The following is a 27,978-nucleotide window of genomic DNA, read 5'->3' on the forward strand; positions in this document are numbered from 1 at the left end:
ATTCAAACTGCATAGTTCTTTATACACAAATTCCTCTGTTACATGCTTTAGGTCTGATTTCTTTCTCTGAACATAAAAGGATCTAACAATATTTGTAGTAGCACTATATAAACCCTTTGCAGTTGGTAGTTTTTCTGCCAATTTTGCAGCGATAGTTGTAAAATACATGTTAAAATTATTTTATATTTTTTTTTGTTATCGTGACAGTTTTGCTCATCAATATTTAATACTATATTAGGATTTGATTTGGGATCTTTTTGATATCCTAAATTTTTAAAACTTTTCCAAAGTTGTTTTGGGTTATTTCTGTTTTCTTCAATTTCACTGCTGTAATAGTCAGATTTTGCAGTTTTGCATGATCTTTGAACATGATTTCTAAGTTTACTAAACTTTTTGAAATCTTCAGCTGACCCCGAGTGCCCATACCAGTCTATTCCCGGCTGCCAGCTGTCCCACCAGCGTCACTGGTCTTCCCCAGTCGCCATTCAGCCTTTCCTGACGGTCACTGGTTTCGTATGAAGATAACCCTGAGAAAGTCTAATATAAGGTATACAAAATTACTTAAATGAAATGATCATAACTTCGAATCCCGTACCTCTAAAAAAACGGCACATTTTTTTTCTCTTAATCAATGTTGTTCTAAAATAAAAGTTCAGTTTAAAATCATGAGTTGCTTTGGAAGAGTTTAGTTAGGATTTTTTTTTCTCCAATAACAATGTTCTTTGGTCGAAAAAACAGTAATCAATTTATCTCTAAATATCTGGTTCTTGGTCGAAATGAACAGGCATCCAGTCACTTCCTGTCACAAGGACACACAGACAGATTATCAATGAGTCTATACACACTGTTAATAGTATTGTGAAAGACCATTTACACATTACATTGAGTTACTGTGACATAAAAAAAAACATCAAAATTTTCGGTTTCATAAAGAAAAGGCTCTCCAGTATGATACAAAATGTACCTATATACAGAAATTTACAACCGAAGAAGAACCCCATTAGCGATGATTACCGAATAACCGGAAGTGTTTTAGGGCTTGGTATAAACGGAAAAGTTGTAGAATGTTTCCAGAAGACAACAAATCAAAAATGTGCCTTAAAGGTATCATAAATAAAAATTATACACAGTTACACAGTAGGGGAAAGCTGATCATATCGATAACAGTTTTCCCAAATGAATAACTCTCTCAGATGGACATTTTTCCAATGTTATTTTATTTTAATTTATCAGTATGTGAACAGCTTTAGAGTGATCCTAATAATATGCCATTACCCCCATTTATCAGGTAATCAGTCTTCAAGATTAACCACAATCCCATTATCCCAGGTCTGTGAAAATTTAGGAGGGCTAGTAAAAATTTTCTCTGAAAAACTTTTCCTATCTAGTGCATATTTTTACCTCTGCTATTCTACTGTCATCTATTCAGACAGGTTCTTTTCTTTTCTTCGTAAATTCCTCTGCATTGGAGCACCGGTGTCACACAGTAGTAAAATTTAAAAACCTTATCTTTAAAATATTAAATTATCTTAAAAGAAAAGGTGGTAAGGGGATATCATATAGTTACAGCAGGCCATTATTTATCTTTTTATTATACATTAAGGAGACATTAGTTATGGTAAGATACTTTAAAACAAAAGAACAAAAAGTAAAATTTGAGCTCAAAAAATTTACAGTGGGAATATTTACATCACTAGATTTAATTGCATTAATTACATGTATATAGTAACTCATAAAAATTAAAAGTAACTCAAACCCTAAAATTATGATTATATGTAAGAAATAGTAACTTCTACAGGTTTATACATGATACATGTGATAGTGTCCTCAACCTGTGGTCTTAATCTTATCTAGGATTCTCAACCCTTATCTTATTTGTAATTTCAATATTAAATTTAGTAAAATTGAAAATAAAATGTAAAAAGACAAATTTGTGCCCATTGGGTTAACATCACTTCATATACATTTTGAAGTCTTAGTCGTCTTTTCATGTAGTCTAAGTCAGAGCTCCAGATAAGCTGCGTATTTGCGTGATCACGCAATAAAAATAATTAAAAACCCAATGCAATTGCCCATTGCAGGGTTCAATAACCCAATTAATTCAAAGGAAAACCCAATTATATGCCAAAAACATGGGTTCTTAACGCTTTTATTCGCTATCGTTTGCGTTATTTACCCTTACTTGATTACAGTCGTCGCGTAAATCTATTTTAATAATATTTATAATTGGAAATGTCCTTTCGTTCTAAAAATAGAGCCCTGCATCAAGTAGCTGTAATGGGTCCCTGTCGGAATTTTCCATTGCTCAAAAGGTACACGTGTTTATGAAAACATTTCGATCTTCTCGGCGTTTATCCAATTAGCGTGTGACATGCTGTCATATTTTTTCGAATTGCTCGGGATTTATCATAACATACAATGAATTGAAACGAAAGTAAATGTCCGGTAAAAATATTGAAGTGAATCATGTTTTCGGCTTCTTTTTGATAGCTAAGGGAATGTTATGATGATAACAAGACTTAGCTAGTGATTTTAGGAAGCGGCCATTGAACCCACGGGCGTGTTTGCGTACCATAACGAGAACATTGCTAGAGCGATAAACACGGGGTTCCGTCAAAAACGAAATCATTTGGAAAAAGTGAAAGGCCAAATCAATTATGACATGATATGTAGTTTGAAAGCATCGGAAACCAAAAGTTCTGATAAGGGACAACTTAACTCAGATTTATGTAAATTGAATTAAACGAAAACAGTTTATATATTATTTTTTCATTTTAGTTGATGAGTGAATACACATATCCGTTTTTTACGTCAATGCAGCTTGACACTTTCTTTGTTTTGGTCTAATTGTTCTAGATGCTTAAGATAGTTGTCTTATATTGGCAAGTGCAGTATAACATTGTCATTTATTTACTTGATGTTGCAGTATTATTTGTAAATTTAAGTTGAATGTGGTCTCCGTCATTATAAACCACCCTATAAACCTCAAGGTTTTGGGGTATATCTTAAATCTGGAAACTACTTTTTATTTTTATTAAAAAGTAGATCTGGCAAATAGGTGAAAGGACTAGCAAAACTTTCTTACAGCACCTAAATTTCACATATATTACACAAAAATCTAAACACTTAGCCACACCTACATGGACCCCAATTATAATAGCACATATTCAGGCTACAAAGAAAGAAACACATTTAAGATGGAAACACATCTGGGGTTGATATAATGTGATTATAACATGTCTAAATATTCAATATTGTGTTGATGAAAAAACCCAATACATTAAGGAGCTTGGTGGTGAAAAACCCAATTTGATATTTGCTTGAGGGGTGAATTGGAATTGATAATGCAATTAAAAAACTTTATCACCCAATTACATAAAAAAATGGTGGGTAAAAACCCCAATTTGTGAATTCTTATCTGGAGCTCTGCTAAGTCTTCTTTTGCAACAATATTCTACGAGTATGGTGTCCATAGCACAGATCTCTACTCAGGTTTTCTATTTTAAATATTGTTTCAGGACTAAAGTTCATTTCTTGAGCCAATGTTGTGCAGTCTATAATTATTTGGATAATTAGCTGCCCAGAGGGGTGTTTGCCTCAGGCTTCTGTTTGAGTGTATAAGATGGTTCCTTTCAATTTAGATACATATAACAAGCCTTGCTTAAAACCTGTTTATTTAAGTGATCCATGGCTGTATTCTATTGAATGTTTTATATAAGCATGATTCCATGGACTGGCCTGGGCTACAAAAAGTTGTCACCAGAAAAATAACCAGCATCAAAATATTTGCACCAAGTTCCATGTAACTTTTTATTTGAAAAGTAATTAAACAGGTTGGGGACAACCCGCCAAATGGGGAACTATTCCTCAAATGAGTAACAATCCCTCATTTGAGTAATCAACCGATATAGCTAAAAATGTCATTAACTAACTACTTAAAAGCTTTATATTTTAGAAGTAGGAAGACCTGGATGCTTCATATTTTGTATATAGATGCCTTATGTTATGAAGTTTCCATCTGTCATATGTCCATTATCCTTGACCTCATTTTCATGGTTCTGTGAAAAAAAAGTTAAGATTTTTTGTAATGTTATTTTTATGCCCCCGCCCTAGCGGATGGGGGCATTAAGTTTTACCCTTGTCCGTCTGTACATACGTACGTCCCACAAGTTTCCATACCACAAAGGGATGGTTAGGATTGGCTTTGGGGGGTTATGGATCAAACCGTTTAGGAATAAGGGTCAAAAAAGGGGGAAAACAAGGGTTTCCTGGTTAATGGATAATTACTTAAAAGTACAATGTTATGTTTGGATTACCATACACTGCTTTTAAATTATGTATAAAGAAATGTTGTATTGTCTTTAGGTGATTAGCTGTCAATTTATTTTTAGAAGTTACTATTAAAAATGCTGATTAAGGAATATTAATTTTAGCCATGATTATGTATGTCATTTTTATACGACTGCAAAAAAATTTTTGTGGTCGTATATTGGTATGACGTTGGCATCGTCGTCCGAAGACACATCAGTTTTCCCACTCTAACTTTAGTTTAAGTGAATGGATCTCATTGAAATTTTACCATAAGGTTCAATACCACAAAAGGAAGGTGGGGATTGATTTTGGGGGTTATGGTACCAACAGCTAAGGAATTAGGGGCCAAAAAGGGGCCAAAAATAAGCATTTTTGTAACTTCCAGACATAACTTGTGTGTAAGTGTATGGATCTCTCTGACATTGTACCACAAGGTTCCATATCACAAAGGGAATGCTGGGATTGATTTTGGGGGTAATTGCCTCCAAATTTTAGGAATTAGGGGCCAAAAAGGGGCAAAAAACAAGCATTTTTCTAGTTTTATGACAATAACTTGGGTGTAAGTGTATGGATCTCTCTGACATTGTATCACAAGGTTCCATATCACAAAGGGAATGCTGGGATTGATTTTGGGGGTAATTGCCTCCAAATTTTAGGAATTAGGGGCCAAAAAGGGGCAAAAAACAAGCATTTTTTTTCTAGTTTCATGACAATAACTTGTGTGTAAGTGTATGGATCTTTATGAAATTGTTCTACAAGGTTCCATATCACAAAGGGAAGGCTGGAATTGAGTTTGGGGGTAATTGCCCAAAAAGTTTAGGAATAAGGGGCCAAAAATAAGCATTTTTCTAGATTCCAGACAATAACTTGTGTTCAAGTGTATGGATCTCTCTGAAATTGTACTGCAAGGTACCATACCACAAAGGGAAGGCTGGGATTGATTATAGGGGTAATTCCCTCAAAATTTTAGTATTTAGGGGCCATAAAAGGGCAAAAAAACAAGCATTTTTCTAGTTTCAGGACAATAACTTATGTGTAAGTGTATGGATCTTTAAGAAATTGTACTGCAAGGTTCCATATCACAAAGGGAAAGCTGGGTTTGAGTTTGGGGGTAATTTCCCTAAACGTTTAGGAATTTGGGGCCAAAAAGGGGCCAAAAAACAAGCATTTTTCTAGTTTCCAGACAATAACTTGTGTTCAAGTGTATGGATCTCTCTGAAATTGTACTGCAAGGTACCATACCACAAAGGGAAAGCTGGGATTGAGTTTGGGGGTGATGTCACAAGGTTGGCAAAAAAGCGGTCAATACTAGTATTGACCAGGCCAGCGGTAAATACCGGGAAATACTGGCAAATACTGGTCAATACTGGCAAATACTGGTCAATTGAAATTTTGATAAGATATTACTATTAAATACAGTCCCTACCTGGTCAACTACAGGGTAAATGGACAAATTGTAAAGGACAAAAACTCACGATTAATTAGTTAACAAGTTTTTGAATATGTAAGGGAAAATCCTTGGAATGAATTCATTGTAATGTTTATGAGATTGATAATAAACATGGTTAAATGAAGATTTATTAAATATTAATCCTACAAAGGATATTTCTTGGTACCATGAAGCCAGTCATGAAAAAGTATGACAGCTTGTTTTCTTAACAGTAATTTCAGCAAATGTAATAAAACAATGTCTTATAAATTAGTCTTTTCTTAATCAAAGAAATAGTTCTTTCAAAATTGCATTGTGACTTTCTGTCCTGTGATATTTAGCCCTACATCATGTACATTCAATTACTGTTAGTCATGAAAATATGAAAGTTTTCAAGTCAAAATTAGACTTTTTTAATGTTATCTTTTCTTATATAAATTGAAATTATACATGAACACATCATGGACAGTGATTATTAGAATAAATTAAAGAAAAAGAAAAACAGCAGCCAAAGTATAGATCCTTCAAAATTTCCATTTTCTGTATTTACATGATTTAGTTTTAGAAGATATTTATCATACAGTTGAATAGTCAGGAATAAAATAATTGTTTTAAACAGTCTTCAAAAATAACTTTTATGACTTTTTTCCTGTTATGTCAACATTTATTAGGGGGGCAGTTGTAATATTGAATAAACTTTTGACACCTGCTTGCCATTTAATAGGTAATGCCCTGATAATCTAGTCACCTTTAATTCTATTTACCTGTTAAAATCATACCTTTTCAAGAAAAAAATATATATATTTTATACATGTTGAAATAACTGATATAGCAATTTTATATTCATACCTAAACTATGTTATATCATTACCCATAAGAACTGAATAAGTCATTATTCATGCTAATAGTTGATAAAACATACCAATATCAATCCTTTTTATAAACTGAATCATGCCTTATGAATAAAATTAAAATAATTTCCCCTATCAACTAAGATTTAACTAACATTGATAGTAAAAATCTGTCAAAAGAACAATGAAAATTTCAATTGTCCAGTATTTGCCAGTATTGACCACTTGAGGAGTATTGACCGGGACGGTAAATACCGGTAAATACCACTGGTAAATACCGGGGGTGGTATTTACCGCCCAACCTTGGGTGATGAATCATAAGGGGGTTCAAAAAATTGGGGGGTGGGGGGGTTTCCCTTTTTTTTCTTTAAAATTTTCCATTTTAAATTGGTTATTTCTGATTTATATATAAAAGCAAATAATAATTATATGGTTTGAATAGGTAAATTAAAAAAATTTAAGTTCTTAGACCACTTTCATTCTGTGTGAGAAACCTATGCTGTGTCAAATATTTAATTACAATCCAAATTCAGTGCTGTATCAAGCTTGAATGTTGTGTCCATACTTGCCCCAACTGTTCAGGGTTCGACCTCTGCGGTCGTATCAAGCTGTGCCCCAGCGGAGCATTTTATCTATTTTAAGACTTTTATGATGTATTTAAATGGGTAATTATGGTTGCAAACTCCATTGGAAATTTAAATTGAGATATAAATTCAAATCATATAGCCAATTCTAAGTTCTTTGACTACAGTTATTCTGTGTCAGAAACCTGTTACAGTCTTCACGCTTAACCACAAGTCCTACAACATTGGCTTGTAAAATTGCTTTCGGACTTGTAAAATTCTTCTCTAAAAGCCAACAGAATCCAACTAAAATTTTCAAAAAATTGAGCTTCGGGCTTGTGGACTCAAAAGTTAATCGTGAAGGCTGCTGTTATGTGTCAAATATTTAATAACAATCCAAATTCAGACCTGTATCAAGCGGGAATATTGTGTCCATTTTTGCCCCAACTGTTCAGGGTTGGACCTCTGCTGTTGTATCCAGCTGGGCTCGGCGAAGCAATTTATTTGACCTTGATCTCATTTTCATGGTTCATTGGTCAATGTTAAATTTTCATGGTTAAGTTTGTTTCTTAGATACTATAAGCAATAGGTCAACTATATTTAATGCATAGATTGATTGTAAGGTGTACATGTCTGTCTGGCATGGTTCATCTGACCTTGACCTCATTTTCATGGTTCATTGGTCAATGTTATATTTTCCTGGTTAAGTTTGATTCTTAGAAACTATAAGCAATAGGTCAATTATATTTTGTGTATGGAATGATTGTAAGGTGTACATGTATATCCGGTTTGGTTTATCTGACTTGACCTCATTTTCTTGGATCATGTTAAGTTTATGCGATACTTGTAATAAAGCTTTATATTTAGGACTATCAACATAAAATCAATGATCAGTAAAGCAGGCAAGACATTTCGTTCGAAGGGAAATAACTCAAAATGGTCTTGCTAAAAGATGAATCGCAGAACCTATCTTAAATTACGGCAGGGCTTTAAGAAAAAACGACAGGGCGCTACACCACACCAAAACCTGTAGGAAACACTAAATCTTTCTAATACATAGCAAATTCTATATTGTTATGAAATAAATATGTAATAATCCTGAAGATGAAAGTACCTGCTGCTGGTTGTTAAGCAGTCATCAATCGAGGTAAATTGACATTTCTCAACACAACTAACATTTTGAAAACTAAATGTAAAAATTTGTTTGTTTTATGGAAGACTATTATGTTTTAAGAAATCTTGTTTTAACACTTTGAAAATATCCATTATGAACATTATATTTTCTTTCAGGTCTTACGGGATGTGCCAAAGGCTAGAAGAGAAGTTGATTTACATTGGCGGGCTTCAGGATGTCCTTATATTGTCAGAATAATTGATGTTTATGAAAATGTCTACAGTGGTCAGAGATGTCTACTAGTAGTGATGGAATGGTAAAATAAGATTAAAATGCATATGATATATATGTGATCAGTTTTAGATTCATCAGGTGTTCAAAATAATGAAGGTCCGACATTTTGGCCTTTCCGTTCCTGAGTGTAAACCTCTTTAATATCCCATAGTGGACCTTTGAATTGTAAATCCAAAAATTCATGAATATTTTAACTCTGCAATTAATTTTGAACCCCTGATCAATTACACAAATATAGCAGTTGTTTGAACTAATCTAATGTAAAATTTAACATATTAGAATTTTGAAATACTTTGGCAAAGACTACATGTAATTGTATGCAGGTTAAAAGTTGTCGAAAAGATTGTCAGAAAACACTGAGAAGTATAATGTACCTGTGTATGTGAGATATAGTTTGGTATCAATAAATACTACCAGAAAACAAAATCATTGATAATTGACCATTACAGTCATCATAAACATGTAATACAAAACTGGTCAGCATCAATTTACTTACTCTGACCAACATCCTTCTCAAAAATTTTCCCTGTTGATCATCTGTATCTTATTTTTGGTTTACTGTGGATGCTTATATCTTTTTGAAACAAAATAACAATTACATTTCCTTTTTTGCTGCATCATATTTATTTGCAGCAGAAAAAAAACAAGATTATGGTGGTGACTTGTTATAACCCAAAATTAAAATGGCAACTCTTAACCATGAAAAGTTTGAAACTAGTTGGTAGACTGTTCAACTTTGTATGCCATTTATGTTTTAAGTCATTCAGAAAACTGTTAACTGTTCATTCAATAATGAGACATAAAATATATTTTTAATTTACATATAATGAAAAAACAAGAAACATGTATATATTACAACTTGAATGAAATAACCAATATGTTTGGATATCATGTGAACTCTTTCCAATATTGTTTTTTCTAGTATGGAAGGTGGAGAATTGTTCAGTCGAATACAAGAAAGAGCTGACAGTGCATTCACAGAACGAGGTAAAAATATTGATTTAAATATACAAATGTGTAGACCACATGCAGAATATAGAAAAATAAAAAATGAAGGAAAAGATTTGTGAGGTAATTGTTAATGAAACAGAAGCTTAACAACTTTAGGTCAAATTTTTTACCAATTTATGATATCTTTTAACTTTTTTCTTAGTTTTGTTAGTAGTCAAAAGATAACACTCATTAAAATGTGAGACAACACACTGGTATGTAAATTAGTGAGAAATGTACACTCCATATACAATTAACAAGCCAATAAAAAACCGCCATGAAGGAAAAGAATGGAAAGTTGTCCAGTTTGTCAAAAATATTGGGATGAAGATCAAGATTAGTATTAGAAATTCTAATTTCAAGGTCTAGAAAAGTAAATGATCAGTTTCAGCATTAGATTTAGTAAGTTTGATTTGAGGTGCTCTCACATGTACAATACTTTCCATTTTATCAAACTTATATCAGAGGTTTATATCAGCAATTTCTCTGACAAGTTCGAAAATCAGATGATCAACTATTTTTAAAGAGTTATGCCCCTTTTAAACATTGATTATATGGAAAATTGCATTTTAAACACTTTTAAACCTACATTTCTCAAAGATATTTATAAAAAGTTTGAAGGAATCAAACAATTTTTTTATTATACATGTAGTTATTGTCCTTGGACTCGGAACATTGGAATTCTGTTCTATTATTTATAAAGAATTTGTGAGCTTCAGAGATTTTTGAAAATATTTTTTTTTAATTTTTTTTTTTTTATTCATAAACAGATTTATAACAGTAAAAATTCGTAAGGGTTCCGCGGAACCCAGTGTCTCGCCTACTTTTTGCTGTTAATCACAGGCTCAGCAAAAATGAGGAAAAAAATTAATAAAAATATTCCTCTCTATACTATCTTTTGATTGTAAGTAGCTTCTGTCCAAGTTTGGTAAAAATCCAGGATAGTTTATGAATCTAATAAATGTTTTAAAAACTTAAACTGCAGACTGTATGTAATGTTAACTGGAAGAAAAACTAAGTCCATTTATAAGTAAAATACGGAAAAAATGGAACAAAATTTCCTTCTAGATACTAGCTTTTGATCATAAACAAGCTTCTGTCTAAGTTTGGTACAAATCCAGGATAGTTTAAGAAAGTTGTTAAAATTTTAAAAACTTTAACCACAGAGTGAATGTAATGTTAACTGGCAGAAAAACTAAGTCCATTTATAAGTAAAATACGGAAAAAATGGAATTTTTTTTTACAAAATTTACTTCTGGATACTAGCTTTTAATCATAAACAAGCTTCTGTCCAAGTTTGGTACAAATCCAGGATAGTTTAAGAAAGTTGTTAAAATTTTAAAAACTTTAACCACAGAGTGAATGTAATGTTAACTGGCAGAAAAACTAAGTCCATTTATAAGTAAAATACGGAAAAAATGGAATTTTTTTTTTTACAAAATTTACTTCTGGATACTATCTTATGATCATAAACAAGCTTCTTTCCAAGTTTGGTAGAAATCCAGGATAGTTTAAGAAAGTTATTAAAATTTTAAAAACTTTAACCACAGAGTGAATGTAATGTTTCCTGGCAGAAAAACTAAGTCCATTTATAAGTAAAATACGGAAAAATGGATTTTTTTTTTTACAAAATTTACTTTTGAATATTATCTTATGATCATAAACAAGCTTCTGTCCAAGTTTGGTAGAAATCCAGGATAGTTTAAGAAAGTTATTAAAATTTCAAAAACTTTAACCACAGAGTGAATATTTGTGGACGCCGCCGACGACAACGACGACGACGACGACGACGACGCCGACGGAATGTAGGATCGCTATGTCTCGCTTTTTCGACAAAAGTCGAAGGCTCGACAAAAATGTATAAATTTGTGATAAGATGTTGTCTGGGGACACAGTGTTATGTTTCATTTGATCTCTATGAAATTTATCCATTAACTATGATTCTTAACAGAAAAGTAACAAATTAATGAGAGGAGTAGTTTTACAATTACTGGATGTGGATATCATTTGTATAACTAATGAAGCTAATACTTTGTGCTGTGTTCAGTTCCATTTTTGTTGAAAGATTCTCCTTCAGTTTGAAGAAGTAGGTATGAGAATTTGAAATCTAAGATATGAGTTTCTCAATTTTCTAAAAATCTTGTTTTTTTCTTCTTTCTATAACAGAGGCAGCAGAAATAGTAACTCAGGTGGCTAGTGCCATTCATTACTTACATTCCATGAACATAGCACACAGAGATTTAAAGGTAGGAATGTAAATGTTAATCTTCATAGCAGTGATATTCACGGGTAAAGTTGAAAGCTCTTTGGATCTACAATTTCATGTAATCTGGCTATAATCGTGATAATGTTGAGTTATGCCAAGATAGCACCTTCAATTCTTATTGAGGATTTACTTCTATCAAAATCATTGGTATGTTAGATAAGCAGAACAATTGGAAATCAAGATCATTTTTATACGCCCGTTTACGGGACTATTATGGTATACCGTTGACTGTCTGTCCGTCATCAACATGTCAGACAGTAACTCAAAAAAGCTTTAACCAATATGCATGAAACTTTGGTGAATTGTTTATATCTATTGACGTGAGCTCCCTTTCGTTTTTTATAAATTTCAGATTTACCGTTTCCGAGTTTTGGGGTTTTATTCATTAAAAAAGGGGGTATTTTCCAGTTTTCTGACAATAACTCAAGAATGCTTTCACCAACTTGCAAGGAATTTTGGTGAATTGTTTATATCTATTGATATGAGCTCCCTTTCGATTTTTATAAATTTTAGATTTAATGTTTCCGAGTTACAGGGTTTTATTCATTAAAAAAGGGGGATTTTCCAGTTTTTGGACAATAACTAAAAAATGCTTTCAGCAGTTCTCATGAAACTTTGGTGAATTGTTTATATCTGTTGATGTAAGCTCCCTTTAGAATTTTATAAATTTTAGATTTTAAATTTCTGAGTCATGGGGTTTTATTCATTAAAAAAGGGGGGATTTTCCAGTTTTTGGACAATAACTCAAAAATGCTTTCAGCAGTTCTCATGAAACTTTGGTGAATTATTTAAAGCTATTGATATAATCTCCCTATTGATTTTCATAAATTTCAAATATGACATTGAGAATTAATTGAACTTTATTTGTTTATAGTCTGACAACAGATTTACTTAGTATTGCACAACAGCTAGAAATCTTTAATTGAAGATAAATTCAATTCATATAACCAATTTCAAGTTCTTTGACTACATTTATTCAGCAACCTATAATATGTCAAATATTTAATTACAATCCAAATTCAGACCTGTATCATGCTTGAATATTGTGTCCATTTTTGCCCCAACTGTTCAGGGTTGGACCTCTGCGGGTGTATCCAGCTGCGTTCAGCGAAGCAGTTTATTGTTGTTTGGGTGAGGGAAAAAATTATCACTTAATTTTTCTGTCACCGGGTTAGTACCTAAATAGTTTTTTTGTCAGACTTAGGTTCAGGGCTCACGCTACCAGGCGACTAGAGCGAAGAAGTCGCTTTCCCGTCCGTCACTTCGCTTTGCCTGACCCCCAAAAGTGAAAACAAGTCGCCCTGTTGTTTAGGATACTTGCTTTCAGTCGCTTTCGTCATCGGCAATATTCAATTTTTACCAAGTTGACGAAACAGCAATTTTCATTTAAAAGTAAAGAAATTCAAGGCATAAACGATTTATTTTCTTCAAAAAAGAGGTTAAAGCATTGATTTATAAGCTGGTGGCATGTTATTTTATAATAAAAACAATTTGTTATCACTTCCGGTACTTGTTACACGAAATCATTCTAACTTTCGGCAAAATAAGTTATTACTTCATTAGAACTTGATGAAATTTGCCTGAAGTAAACTTGTTATCCATGTATTGCATTAAAAACGTCATATTCCTTTCCAAATAGCGTGTCAAACATCGTTTATTTTTGTAAATTTTTCTTTGTCCGACATTTAAATTATTGGGCATACTATTGTACAATTACGGATCAGGGTCGGGATTTCATCGGAAACTGACCCGCTATGACCGAAATCCGGATTCTTGCGATAATGACTACGGACGCATTGAATGGCACTACTGACAGACAAAAATTGATCCCAAAAGGAAAAATTACGCATTCGACACGCATTAACATACTTTTGGTTAGATCTTCTTGATTAATGTATATATTTCCATGTATATGCATTGTTCCAATTGATAAGTTAAAGTTGCTCAACTCTGGGACTATTACACTAATATAATTGTATTATGTCCAAGCTTAACTGTTAAATTTATATATCTTTTTAATGAGAAATAATTAATTTCATGAACATGATAACAGAGTATTTTTTTTTTAATTGAATTTTATTTTATTTTTTATTGCCAGATATTTAAATGTTTTTTTCTGACAAGAGAACTCATTTGATTGTGCAACTAGATATGATAAAATTAAACAACTTTAAATTTGAACAGTTACTTTAATCATGTTAATTGTATTCCCAGGTACAAATTGAACAATATAAAAAAGATAAGATACATATGGCCCTTAATGTATTATAGTAGAATCCAAACATTGTAGCCCCGCGAGCGAACAAGCACTTCTCTTTCAAATCTCACCACTTCTCCCTCTCAATTTCAAAAAGAGAAGTCACTTCTCCCTATGATTCTGAAGTAGTGTGAGCCCTTAGGTTTACTCTTTTCATAGACACATTGATTAATTAGATAATTCTCAAAATATCATGTGATCATTCTTTTCTTTTAGAAAGTGTATTGTTGCAATTTTGAAATGGAGGTTTATCTTTATAAGAACATTTGATGAGTTCTGAAAAATCAGGAAATTGGAACAATTTCGTGGGGAGGGGAATTATAGCATTCTATTTTTATCCCATCCTTTAAAAAAGGTGGGGGGAGTATAAAGTTATGCATACATCTGTTCGTCCATCTGTCAGTCACAAGTTTGGTTTCTGGATGATAATTATAGTACTACTAGACCAAATCTTTCTAAACTTTTACACAATTTCATGAACCATAAAACTGAAGTTCGATGTTGATGATTTTGAAATTTACTGTTCGAAATTTATGACTAAGTTACCTTAAAATATGGATTTTCTCCTGGTTCCAGATAATAATTGCTATACTTCTTGATCAAATCGTTTGAAACTTTAACACATTGTCAGGTACCATAAAACACAGGTCACATTCAAAAGTTATTTAGTTACATTAACACTTAGACTTTTTTGGTTTACTGGTGATTTTGCAAGAACCACAAAACAAAATCTTACACAGTTACGATACATAAACTACAGGTCACATTCATTATCGATTTTGCCATTGGCATTTACATATAAAGAGGTTTTTTTTTTCTGCAAGAAAGGGATCTGTGATCACTAGACACCTAACTCTAGTTTTATTTGTGTTGGGACATGGATATGTTAGCTTCCTCTCTGAATTTCTTTTATCTATGGACACAAAAGACTGGCAGCAATAATTGCTGTCACTGAAAAACATAGCAGCAGTAGGAGTACATTTACTCATTACTTTTAATTTATTGTTTTTGGTGGGAAAGGAAATAAACTAGAATTTTATGATAATGGAAGTATTTGATTGCTAGTATTTCTGTTGAGTGTATATTAATCAATTCTGACTGTAGTGCTGCATAATTTTAAATCAGTATCTTAGGAAGCAGATAGTGACTGTCGTTCTTATTGAGGTGTTTTATACTTTATATCTATGTATTTGCAGCCAGAAAACTTGCTATATACAAGAAAATCTTCAGAAGGCGTTTTAAAGTTGACGGATTTTGGATTTGCCAAAGAAATAACTACACATACAAAAAGTTTACAGACACCATGTTATACACCATATTATGTTGGTAGGTTATTCAAAACTATACTATTTATATAGTTTATGATACATGTATGGAAACTAATTATAAATAGTCTACTGTCTGTTTATAGCTATTCTATTACAGTTTTTATACGACCGCAAAAATTAAAAAAATTTTGGTCGTATATTGGTATCACGTTGTCGTCGTCGTCAACGTCGTCCGAAGACAGATGGTTTCCGGAAAATAACCTTAGTATAAGTAAATAGAAATCAATAAAATTTTAACACAAGGTTTATAACTACTAAAGGAAGATTGGGATTTATTTTGGGGGTTATGGTCCCAACTGTTTAGGAATTGGGGGCAAAAAAAGGGGCCCAAATAAGCATTTTTGTAGTTTCCAGACAATAACTTGTGTTAAAGTGTATGAATCAATCTGAAATTATACCACAAACTTCCATACAACAAAAGGATGGTTAGGATTGACTTTGGGGGGTTATGGCTCAAACCATTTAGTAATTAGGGGCAAAAAAAGGGGAAAAACAAGGGTTTTTCTGGTTAAAGGACAATTGAGACAATTTAAAAGCAGTGTAAGGGAGGTAATCCAATTCAAATTAAAGAACACTGGTTGATTACCTCCCTTACACTGCTTGTAAATTATGTACATTTGTATTAAGAAATGATGATTGTCTTGAGGTGATTAGCTGTCAATTTATTTTTAGCAGTTACTATTAATGAATATTAATTTTAGCCATGAGTATGTATGTCATTTTATATTCTAAAACTTTTATGATGTATTTAAATGGGTAATTTTGGTTGCAAACTGCATTAGAAATTTGAATTGAGATACTGACCATATCTTGAGGGAAGGAATTTTTTTGGGGAATAAGGGAAAGGGGGGAGGTGAAAAAAATTGGAGGGGGGGACAATTTTTCTCATTTCAGATTTCAGAAATTAAAAGAAAATTTCTTAAAATATTTTTTTGGGGGGGTTAATATTCAACAGCATAGTGTATTGCACACAAGCAAAAAACCGGGGTAAAATAAATTTTTTTTGGTAGGGGGGAGGAGGTCAATTCGCAACAGCATAGTGTATTTCACAAAAGCAATAAATTGAATATAAATTCAAATCATATAACCAATTTGAAGTTCTTTGACTACAGTTATTCTGTGTCAGAAACCTATTATGTGTCAAAAATTTAGTTACAATCCAAATTCAGACCTGAATCAAGCGTGAATATTGTGTCCATTTTGGCCCAACTTTTCAGGGTTGGACATCTGCGGTCGTATCCAGCTGCGCTCAGCGAAGCAATTTATTATAACTTTTTATACAACAGCAAATTTATGTCTACAGGCGATGTATATACCAACGAATAAACAAATCTTCCAGTTTTTTCGAGATGTATGACTTGTAAAACCATCTCTCTCTGTGCCACATGAATAATGCATGAAAATTTCTCCTATTAAAATATAGGGAACTACATCCAACAAGAAAATTTAAATACATGAAAAAGTTGCCAACATGAAGAATAAGTTTTATTAAGTTAATATCTTATTGGATTGATTATGTTCTTGTATATAATATATGGTATTGTAAAGTCAGAAATTACTGCATGCATTTATTATTGCAATATTTGAAGAATAGACAGAAATGAAGGATCAATTGTTGCGATTTCAAAAAAATCTGTTAACAAATATATGTATCATATATCAGAATGCTAGTTCTTATTATTGCAATATTCACCCAGTCACATTATTTGAATTAATAAAAAAAACAGCAAAAATTTCTGAAATGAATTTGCAGTATATGAATAATATTCAATATTATTAACTTGTTGTTCATGTTTTGTTCTGTCTTTACAGCACCTGAAGTGTTGGGTCCAGAAAAATACGACAAATCATGTGATATGTGGTCATTAGGTGTTATTATGTATATTTTGTAAGTATAGTGATTTGTTGTTTTATAATGCAATCCTGCAAAATACCAAACAGACATCAAATTTTTGTTGTTCAAGGGATATTATCTTCAGCCTATTGCAAGGTTAATCTGGAATTTTCGGACCAGTCCCCTAAATCTGATTTAAAAAATCATTTTTGCATATCATTATCACTTATACCATCTGTAATTTAAGGATGATCAAGGGAGAGAAAGTATATATGAAAACCGTCTATATTTTGACAGATTAAAATGTGCAAATTATATAAGATTTACATTGCATGCAATTAGTAACTCTTCTATAAGTTATGACCCTTTGACCATTTTGAAAGCTGTAAAATTTAAATGCAGATTTTTAGCTATTATATTTTCTCTTTTTTTTTTTGTCCATAAATACCAGCCTTCAGCCAAATTTTTGCTGAAGTGGCAGGTTGAGAATTAGAAAATTTACATTACATGGTTTTACTAGTCACAACTACTACTATGTTATAGATCATGTTGACTGTTTCCACATGAAAATTAAACAAACTATCAAAATAACCTTATTTATGGTATATCTTGAAGTATAACAGTTTTCAGATTTTTAGTTAATTGTAAACAAATGTTTTGAAAGGAGGACTAGTTTGCCTGATTAGAATAAAAGGAAATGTTGGGTAAATGTCAATGTAAAAGCAACCCAATGACAAAAAACAACTAAATATTTCTAGAAGGCAACATATTCAACAATACTCAGATGTCTATACAATATGTCATGCTCTATAAAAGTTTGAATTAAAATTAAACAAAACTAATCAAAGATCTGCTGTAAACACGAAATTCTATGAAGAACAAAATCATTAAGATATGTCGTAAGACAAAAACTGATGATGTTTCTAACTAGGGACAAGGACATGTATGTGTGCATTACAGTTTACCTGATCATTATAATCAGTTTAAATTATAGTTTGCAACCATTGATTTGTTAATTGGTCTAACTGTCCACCCAATTCATGTGAGGTCCCAAGATTTCAAACATTTATCCACTGACAATTTTTATATGGAACAGAGTCCAGTTAGGATTTCAAAAGGGCAGGGAGCCAATCATGAAAAGGGCACTTTAGCACGCTGATTGATAATTAAAAAAGGGCATGTCAAACATTGTCTTATGTAAACAGCAAAACTTTGAACGATTAAAATGACTGTCTATTTTAAATTTATCAAGAATAGATCACGTTTACTTTCGATTTTTAAACAAAATGAAAACAGTAAGTGATAAGTGGATAATAAATTTAGAATGAATCCGGATTCATCTATGGATTGGTTTGTGTTTAACAAAAAGGCAGGAAATTATCATTTCTTAAAATTAAGTTGCCCAGTAGAAATATATTTTTCTCTCTCGTTTAATTTGATACTTAAAGATTTTGTATTTAACGTTTTAGTGTCTATTAACTTTATAAAGATACGTTCACGCATGCGCGGTACTTGATAAAGAAAGCACGTTTGACTCTTGAAAATATTTTTGAATTAAGTTTTAATCTTTCTAATCGAAATTGTTAAATAAAATGTGACGAAAATACGTTCAAATGATGAAACAATGTCATCCGAGCTGCAATAAGTGATCGTGTGAGAAATTATGAAATTAAAATGGAACCCTCCGGAAAAAACAATTTTGTTCAATTGACGAAACTACAAAAACATCTATGGAAAAACATGATAAACGAACTGCAAATTGTGGTCTTTTTAGAAATATTGAAATTGAAATGCCGACTGACCAATATTACTTGGAAAAATAATTATAATAGTCAATTATGATGTTTAATTAACGAATTAGTGACCCATGCGATGGCGATAAGCGGATTACCTGTAATCACAACTTATAGCACCTGCTATTAATGTAAATTAGCGGAGGGTCATAAACTTGTCAGATACATGAAGACAGGTAGAATTATAGTATTTTCATCAAAATATTACGACAATAAAGGCATGGACATGCGAAAAAGGGCAGGGCGTCAGAAAAAGGGCACAGGGTGGCAGTCTGGAAAGGGGGGGCGGACCGCTCTGTGAAAACGATCAAGCTGGAACACTGTGGAATTTTGATATTTGGCATTTGGTTAAAAAAAGAAAGAAAATAAAGCTAAAGTACCATGCTTTTAATAAGACTAACCAGTTATAGCAAGTTTTTACTGCTAACATTGGAAATAAGGATATTATTCTGATATTAAATATCTTGTGTTTTTTGTAGATTATGTGGTTACCCACCTTTTTATAGTAATCATGGTGCAGCTATTTCACCCGGTATGAAAAAAAGAATTAGGAATGGGCAATATGAATTTCCTAATCCAGAGTGGAGTAAAGTATCAAAAGAAGGTAAGAACACTTCATTTGACTAACATTGTCTGCGAATAAGATATTGTGTAATATTAAGATGTCAACACACAGTTTATAATTAACTTGTGTATAGATGATTGTAGATGAATTTTTTCTTTGCTAAAATGTAAATCATGTTTAGTTTTTGGCAAAACATTGTATATTCAGTGACTAACTTTAAATCTCCCACTGGATGTTAAGCAACCAACAATCAATCATTCAATCAATCAACTAACTTTAAATCTCTAATGATAATGTTGGTGTGTTTCTAGACTTGAAGAATATTGTGGGGAAATGTGTTGTGTACCCTTAAAAATAAATGGAATGCAAATCACTGGTCTTTTTAATGAAAGGAAATCAATCATCATGGGAATTCTAAATTTTGACTTTTGACTTTGTTTTTTTTTTCTTAATTCAAGTATTTTCTTTACGCAAATGAAAGAGTTAAGTTTAGTTAGTCTAGAAAATTAGATGGGATTGTCTTTGACCCATCATTGAAGACCTTCCAGTGAACAAGATTGAGAACACGCAATAAAAGGACTATTCCTTTACTTTTAGATAGACATTAGAAATTGACAGAAAGGGGCATGGAATTTCAATATTGACACTTATTTATGCCTTTTTCATGAAAATTTCATCTTGAAAAGTAAAATAATTCTCACACAATTTGATTTTATTCTTTAAAAATTTGTTTCCCTTTTCAGCAAAAGATTTAATACGAGGTTTGTTGAAAACAATTCCAGAAGAGAGACTATCAATAGGAGACGTAATGTCAAATAAATGGATATCAGTAAGTTCCTTACATTCAGCAAAATATTCAATGAAATAAAAGTTCTGTGACTCCTTTCACTAAAAAAGTTTATGACCAAAAGTACTTGTAAGTCATGAACATTTTAGTTGAACTTGCAATCAGTTATTGATGTATAGGGGCTTCCATGATGTATGATCAAATAACATTCTGGGAGAGTTTATCAATAGATAAATCATTATTTTCCCAAGCTTTACCAATTTTTGACATACATATGTCACATACTAAAATACTCATTACAACACTGAAATGAGGAACGGTCAAGATGGAAATGAAACAATAACCAAATAAGTGTAATGAAAATCTCAATATTATCAAATTCTGTAACTCAAAGAAATAAGACTTGCTTATTAAAAAAAATGAGGTGTAGTGTATTCCTTTAATTTTCCTATTTTGTCAGAGTTATCTGACTTTGATTATTTAAAAGAAGACATTTACCAAAGGACTGTAGTTTGCTATAATTGAATCTGAAAATGGATTAGAAACTTTCTTTTGAATCACACATTTAATATTATAAAAATAAACCTTTGACCCAAAAAATTATGAAATCTAATTAAACTGGTACACAACCAATAAAATTGCATAAGACATCATATCTATTGATTTTGTATTCCCAGGACAATACAGTTGTACCTGATACACCTTTATTTTCTGCAAAAATACTGAAGGAAGATGAAGACATGTGGCAGGATGTACAGGTAAAAACTTCAAGTGGTTATAGTAGGATAGAAATTGAAATAAAAGACTAATTATACTCCATAGACTCACTGCTGCAAGTGTAAAGAATGGGTATAGATATATACTACCTACTATCAAGCTTGCAATGAAGCATACTGTATTTCAGTACAATGTGAAAACTTGCTGTTGAAGTTATCTCTCCATTTCATTCATGTAACCAACACTTTAATGTTTTGAGTTGGTCAAATTAAGTACAAACAATTACAGCATAATAAGAATTAAACCTTTTTATTTCAATCTCAAAGTTCAAGTAGGTCTATTGTCCAGGTGGAAACTTGTGTCAGCATAATACATGCTACACCACTCATTCATTTAAGTTTAAGGAAACCTTGTCAAAATAATACGAGCAAAATGGCATAAAAGTCATTATCAATATAAGTTCACATATTAATCACACACAAACATGTTTAACACCGCCACATTCTTTATGTGCCTGTCCCAAGTCAGGTGTCCATAATTAAGTGGTTGTCCTTGGTTCATGTCTGACATTTTTTATGCCCCACAACTAAAAGTTGGGGGTCGTATTGTTTTACCCCTGTCCGACCATCCTTCCGTCCATCCCATTATGGGTATATAGTTATTCCACATAACTCCTCCTACAGTTTGAATGCTAGGAAGTTTTCACTTTGCTGGCTGTTTGTACATATGTTGAAGGTGTGCATTTGGTCAAGGTTTTGATTTTTATTAATATTTGCTCTTTTGGGAGATAGTTGAACTTTGTTATTTTGGAGTATATACTCGCATTAGAGATGCATAGAGTTTCTGGATAACTTCTCCTACAGTGAACCATAGACCTATGTGCTCCCATGCTCAACTTTGTGTATTTTAAAATAACACTGCATCTGCGGGGGCATCATTTGTGTCTCCCAGACAGAATAATATCTCAAAGAAAGTCCTACATTGACTTTGTTATAATACAGATACTTCAAAGTGGAATGCTGTTGCATCACTTTGTCTAGTTTTTCTCATAAATTATATTGTTATTAGTCCCCTACCGACGAAGTCGAAGGGGACTTTAGGTTTGCACTCCGACTGTCTGTCCATCCGTCAGTCCGGCAAATCAGTTTCCACAATTTTTTTCTTCTTCGTGCTTGAAGATGATTTGATATTTGCTATAGTGTTTTATCATGACAAGTTACAGATCGAGTTTGAATTTTGTTCCGGTCTGATAATTTTGTGCTGAGTTATGGTCCTTGGACTTAGAAAATTCACTCAAATATTCAGTTTTCCACACTTTTTGTCGTCATGATTGAAGATATTGATGTAATAATTGGTACATTGTTTTATCATGACAAGTTACAGATCAAGTTCGAATTTTGTTCCGGTCTGATAATTTTGTGCAGAGTTATGGTCCTTGGACTTGGAAAATTCACTCAAATATTCAGTTTTCCACACTTTTTTTCGTCATTCTTGAAGATATTGATTCAATAATTGGAACATTGTTTCATCATATCAAGTTCGAATTTTGTTTCGGTCTGATGATTATGTGTAGAGTTATGGTCCTTGGACTTAGACAATTCACTCAAATAATCAGTTTTCCGCACTTTTTTTCGTCATGCTTGAAGATATTGATTTGATAATTGGTATATAGTTTTATCATGACAAGTTACAGACCAAGTTTGAATTTTGTTTCGGTTTGATGATTTTTTTGCAGAGTTATGGTCCTTGGACTTAGAAAATTCACTTAAATTATCAGTTTTCCGCACTTTTTTTCATCATACTTGAAGATATTGACTTGATATTTGTTATATAGTTTACACCATGACACGTTATAGATCAAGTTAGCATTTTGTTCCAGTACAATTAATTTTTAACCGGTAGGGGACTATGAATTGCCATGCAATACTCTCAGAATGCTTGTTTAAGTTAAATAATACTTATACTTGGTATGATTCTTTACCAAAAGACATTGATTTAATGGCTTGCTACTTTATTCTTTGCAGGAGGAAATGACAAATGCTTTAGCAACAATGAGAGTGGATTATGAACAATGTCCAATAAAGAACTTAGCAGACTCTGACAACCCTATACTTAAAAAACGAAAACTAAGAAACGAAGAACAAATGGTTTGAAATGTCATCTATTGTTGAAGATTTTAGTCAATTTAGTCATTTTGAGAATAGCAAAATATTCTTTATAAGTGAGGAGAACAGATTATTCAGATGGTTTTGTTCTTCATATGATTTTTTGATCGTTTTTCAAAGGATAGTTAAAAACATACTTTTGTTTTATATACTTGTTATGATGTTTGTTATAGTAATATTTTAGATGAACTTTTTTAAATGGAAACATCTATGGATATATTTTTTTCTGAATATTTATTAACATAAAACATTAAATAAAGTTCTGGAGAATGTGCATTGCATTAAATGCCAGGTCTTTAAATTTCTATCAGCTGAGGAAAAAGCTGTATCGAATTTGGAAGTTGTCGCTACATGACATAAATAGTTTATTACAATTTAAAGCAATTTTTCACAGAATGACAGTATTCTTCTAAATTCTGCAGGCAGGATTTTGTGTCACCTGGACACATCTAGTTTTTAGAAAATAATAATGGCCTTTTCCAATTAAGTCTGGAGGAAAAAAAGGAAACATGATTTTTATCAAAAGCAAGCTTTTTATTTTTTCCCTAATTGTGTATCTTCAAAAATATATGTTGTTAAGTGAATAACAATTGACACAGATGATGTATTAATAATGTTGTAAAATATCTGTTTTGCCATTGATAACATTGATGAACTTCCTGGTGGAATCAAGTAATAAATGTGAACTTTCTTTCTAGTTAACAGTGGTTCTCAAGGCTTTGAGAAATCCAGTAAACCATTCTTCTTAACTGGACCAGATTCTATTTTACTGGACATTTACATGCATAATTTGGACAAAATTAAAAATTTTACTGGTCATTTGTCCAGTAATGCATATCGCTTAACTGGACCATACCAATTTTTCTGGACTTTGCCCAATGTACGGTGACCTTGGGAATGATTGAGTTTATTTATCATGATCCTCTACATAAGTTAGGACTAAACAAGAAAAAAATAATAAATTGGGATGGAGAGGGTTGAACAGAATTTGTTTTCATAACCCCACCTTTTTACAGATTCAATAGAATATCAAAAGTGTTTTATATAGTGATAATGGTCTTGAGCCCAATTACATGTACTATTATTATTTTCAAAAATGTCAATCTACCAAGCATCCCTTACTTTTTGCAAATTTTCCTTGAATAACCATTATGAGGATCACTGATAAAACATTTGAATGGATACCGGTACATATAGTTCTTAAGCATTTAGTTGTTGAAAGTTTTTCATCATATGTCTGATATCATTTTGTCATATATCATTTCATGATAGAAGAAAGATTTCATGAAAACTGTATTTCGACAATAAATATATTTAGTGACTAAACATTCATCGTTTCTATCAATTTTTCTGAAAGAAGGGTATTTTCAGCAATTTTGTGCAACTAACAATGGACAGAAAACTGCAGATATTTTAAAAATAATGTAGATGAAATTATACTTTATAATAAATTTCATGCATTTAAAGCACCTTTCTGGATTTACCACACCAAGGTGAGGAGCAATATGACCGAAATGGACCTAAAATCTTAATTCATCCAAGGTCAACTTTGCCTGAGGGAGTTTGAACCTTAGTATCTAAATAATTTCTCTTGATTTAACAACGGAATTATATTTGATGAAATCATGTCAGTTCTGAGGCACTGACTACTATGCTTTTGAACTGTTAATTTATGTATACAAGTAACAACTATTCTGAAATTGTTCAGTATTGAGTATTGAAACTTTTTCCTCATCATACAGACATAAATTTACTAGATCATTGCAATATTCTGAGCATTTATTACAATCTTCACCAGTTTTAGAGAAATCATACTAAGAAAATGTTCCCACGTTTAGACAGTATATTAAGTATGTGAAAATTGATAGCAAGTGCCATAAATGGACTTTGAGAGAACAATTGAGAAATGCTTATTGTGAATAATATCTTTCAAGTTCAAACAAACTTTTCTTAATGATTAGATCGTACAGATCTTGTGACATTGAGGTTATTATTGTGAAGGGAATTCAAGAGAGAACTGCTTTTGTATTGAATATTTTTCCAAAACATAACATGTAGGTGTTATTTACAATTGAACTGAAATCTGAATGGACAGAGAAAATGGAACAGTATAAGTACAAAATATAACCTCTTCATACAAAACAATGTTATACTCACAAGGAAATTAAAGTTTACATTTCCTGATATATCCATTATAATATTTGTTTTATAAGTAGACACTTTATAAAAGTTAATGACCTTGATTATATATATATAAAACACCGTACTAAAAATAGGTTGTGATTTCATACCATTCATATTATAAATACAACCTTTTGAAACAACATATTGATATATTTAGTGAACATATTTTACATGTGGAATGTATTTTTTTCTATGAATTTAGAAATAATGTTGCATTATGGGAACTTCTTTGTTTTGTATGTTCTGATTGGTCCAGATTTTTTTCAAAGGATGCTGAAACTGAACAAAGAGGACGGAAGTTCAATCTATTAATTGATCCATATTACTTTTTCAAAGGAATTTGATATCCAAGAAAATATAAATCTCTGTAGCTTTTAGAAAGGTCACAATAAAAAAACACGGGTATCTGGCAAAATTATTTATTAGATTCTGGTCTGCACTCTTTTAAAGCTTTAGAAATCTATTGCCATAATAGTTGTAGTAAAATTTACATGTAGCTGTTAGCTTCACAGCCTATCTATAAGTGTTTACAAAGTGCAATATAATGAAGTTATCTTGTATGTTAGGTAGACCATGAAATGAAGTATAAACTAGCAATTGAAAAGGTAACTATTGCCCTTATTTGTCTGTTGAATCATTGAACTGTCTGTAGGAACAGTTTGTCTACTTTTGTTATATTTATAATAGCAAATAAATAATATATGGTTCACCAATCAATTAAACGAAATATTTACTAACTTGACACTTCAGAAATTTAGCTGTAACTGGGATGAAGAAGTAAGGTTATCAAAGCAGATTGTTTTTTCAGTATGTGACACACTATTTATTATAAGCATCTTGTCCAACTTCTTTATAAATACCATTAAGTAGTGTTGGTAGATTATTGTTATGTGCTTCATTATGAGATCATGGAGATGGGTTTTGATGAACTTGCAACTTTTACACTGTGATATTTATAATAGTGAACAGAGATCAAAGAAATAGATTCCAAACCCTGTAAATTTTTCAGTTTTTGTCGAACATAAGTTTATTATGACTAAAGTGATTGTAGGTGTCTTGCTGTGTTGATTTTGTCATCGCTCCACGAACAATGAATCAGTAATTACCGGTAGCTTTAGAGGGCTAAGATATAAGCCTCAGATCTTGTGTAATCTAAATGGATTAGTATATGCATACTTGTATTGCTTCCATTTTATAATTTCTTAATTAATAACCAGTGGAAATCTGTCAAGGATTATGATTTACTTCACAAATGGAGAACTTGCAGTTTCTTTGTACAATGTGTTGCTCTTTTGAAACATATTGGCCCCACTCTAAAAGTGGAAGCTATATTGCATTCACCTGGTCTGTCTGTGTGTCTATTTGTCAAACAAATATTTCTGTCACACTTTTCTTAAGTACTACTGAACAGTATGGTTTCATATTTTGTCAGCAGTTTTGCAGTGATGAGTATTATTCAGATATTTGGGAATTTGGACATCAACTTCATGTTGTATTGATACTTTAGATTTTGTAATATGTTGAACAAACTAAAAAACATTTGTCACATTTTTCTTGTGTACTACTTAACAAAATAACTTCATACTTGATCAGCAGCTTCACATTGATGAGTTGTTACATGTGAGAACTTTTCAGATTTGTGTGATACCTACTTCCTGTTTGCCGATACTTTGAATTTATCAATATTTTGAATGAACTTAATATTTTTCATCACGCTTTTCTCAAGTACTACTGTACAGAACTACTTCATATTTAGTCAGCAGCTTATCAGTGGTGTGTTGTAACATGTGAGCATTGGATCTGTATGACACCTACTTCCTGTTATCTGATACTTTAAATTACAAGTGGGGGTATGCTTAGCACAACATCATGTGCAGTCTTGTTAAGCGTTTGAATGATATGTTGATGATTTTGGTTATTTTGCTAGGATATCAGCCAATCAGCTATTTTCTAATATGTGCTACTGACTTCTTGATTGCAAGTAATGTAAAGTGTGGTCCAGTTTATTTAAAAGCTAAGGACTTAATGATGCTAAGCTGATAAGTATAGTTTTGGTTCTGAATGAAAGATTTATTTCTTGATTTACATCTGAGAAGTAGTCCACAAAAAAGTTTGGAAAATAAACACAAATAGGGATTCTGGAAAAGGGGTAAAGTAAAGAATATGATGGTGATTCCAAAATCAGGGCAGACATTCTTCTGTGTCAATAAGCCAAATACTCAAAATTAGGAAGTAAAAGTATGAGTGTTGTATCTCACATATTTTCTGTTATGTAATGTTAAAGTGAAAAATGAAAACATGTTCTCTGTTGTTATAAGTAATACCCACACTGCTTACTTGATTAAATATATTTAGAAAGTTGTTACACTGTATTTTCATGATTGTTATATCATTATACTTGACTTAACACTACTATATTTTGTTTCATTGTTAAGAATACTTGAACAATTAGAGAGATACTTGTGAAATTGTGATATATTTTGTTTCGTATGATTGAGAAAATGTAAACAATAAAATATTTGTAATTTTT

The 27,978-nt window shown here is 31.7% G+C and overlaps 1 protein-coding gene across 1 annotated transcript; it reads left to right on the top strand.

The window, feature by feature from the left end:
• Positions 1–783: 783 nt before the first annotated feature.
• On the top strand, positions 784–27,978 carry LOC127711369 (MAP kinase-activated protein kinase 2-like). The gene is made up of 10 exons (XM_052217399.1): positions 784–1,104; positions 8,445–8,584; positions 9,485–9,549; positions 11,719–11,798; positions 15,272–15,401; positions 17,216–17,291; positions 19,510–19,634; positions 20,339–20,424; positions 21,060–21,140; positions 23,124–27,978. Exons 1-10 carry the CDS (start codon positions 949–951, stop codon positions 23,250–23,252), a joined length of 1,068 nt encoding a protein of 355 aa, XP_052073359.1. The 5' UTR covers positions 784–948; the 3' UTR covers positions 23,253–27,978.

This window comes from Mytilus californianus, unplaced genomic scaffold (assembly GCF_021869535.1).
Source record: "Mytilus californianus isolate M0D057914Y unplaced genomic scaffold, xbMytCali1.0.p SCAF_1, whole genome shotgun sequence".
Taxonomy (NCBI): Eukaryota; Metazoa; Mollusca; class Bivalvia; order Mytilida; family Mytilidae; genus Mytilus; species Mytilus californianus.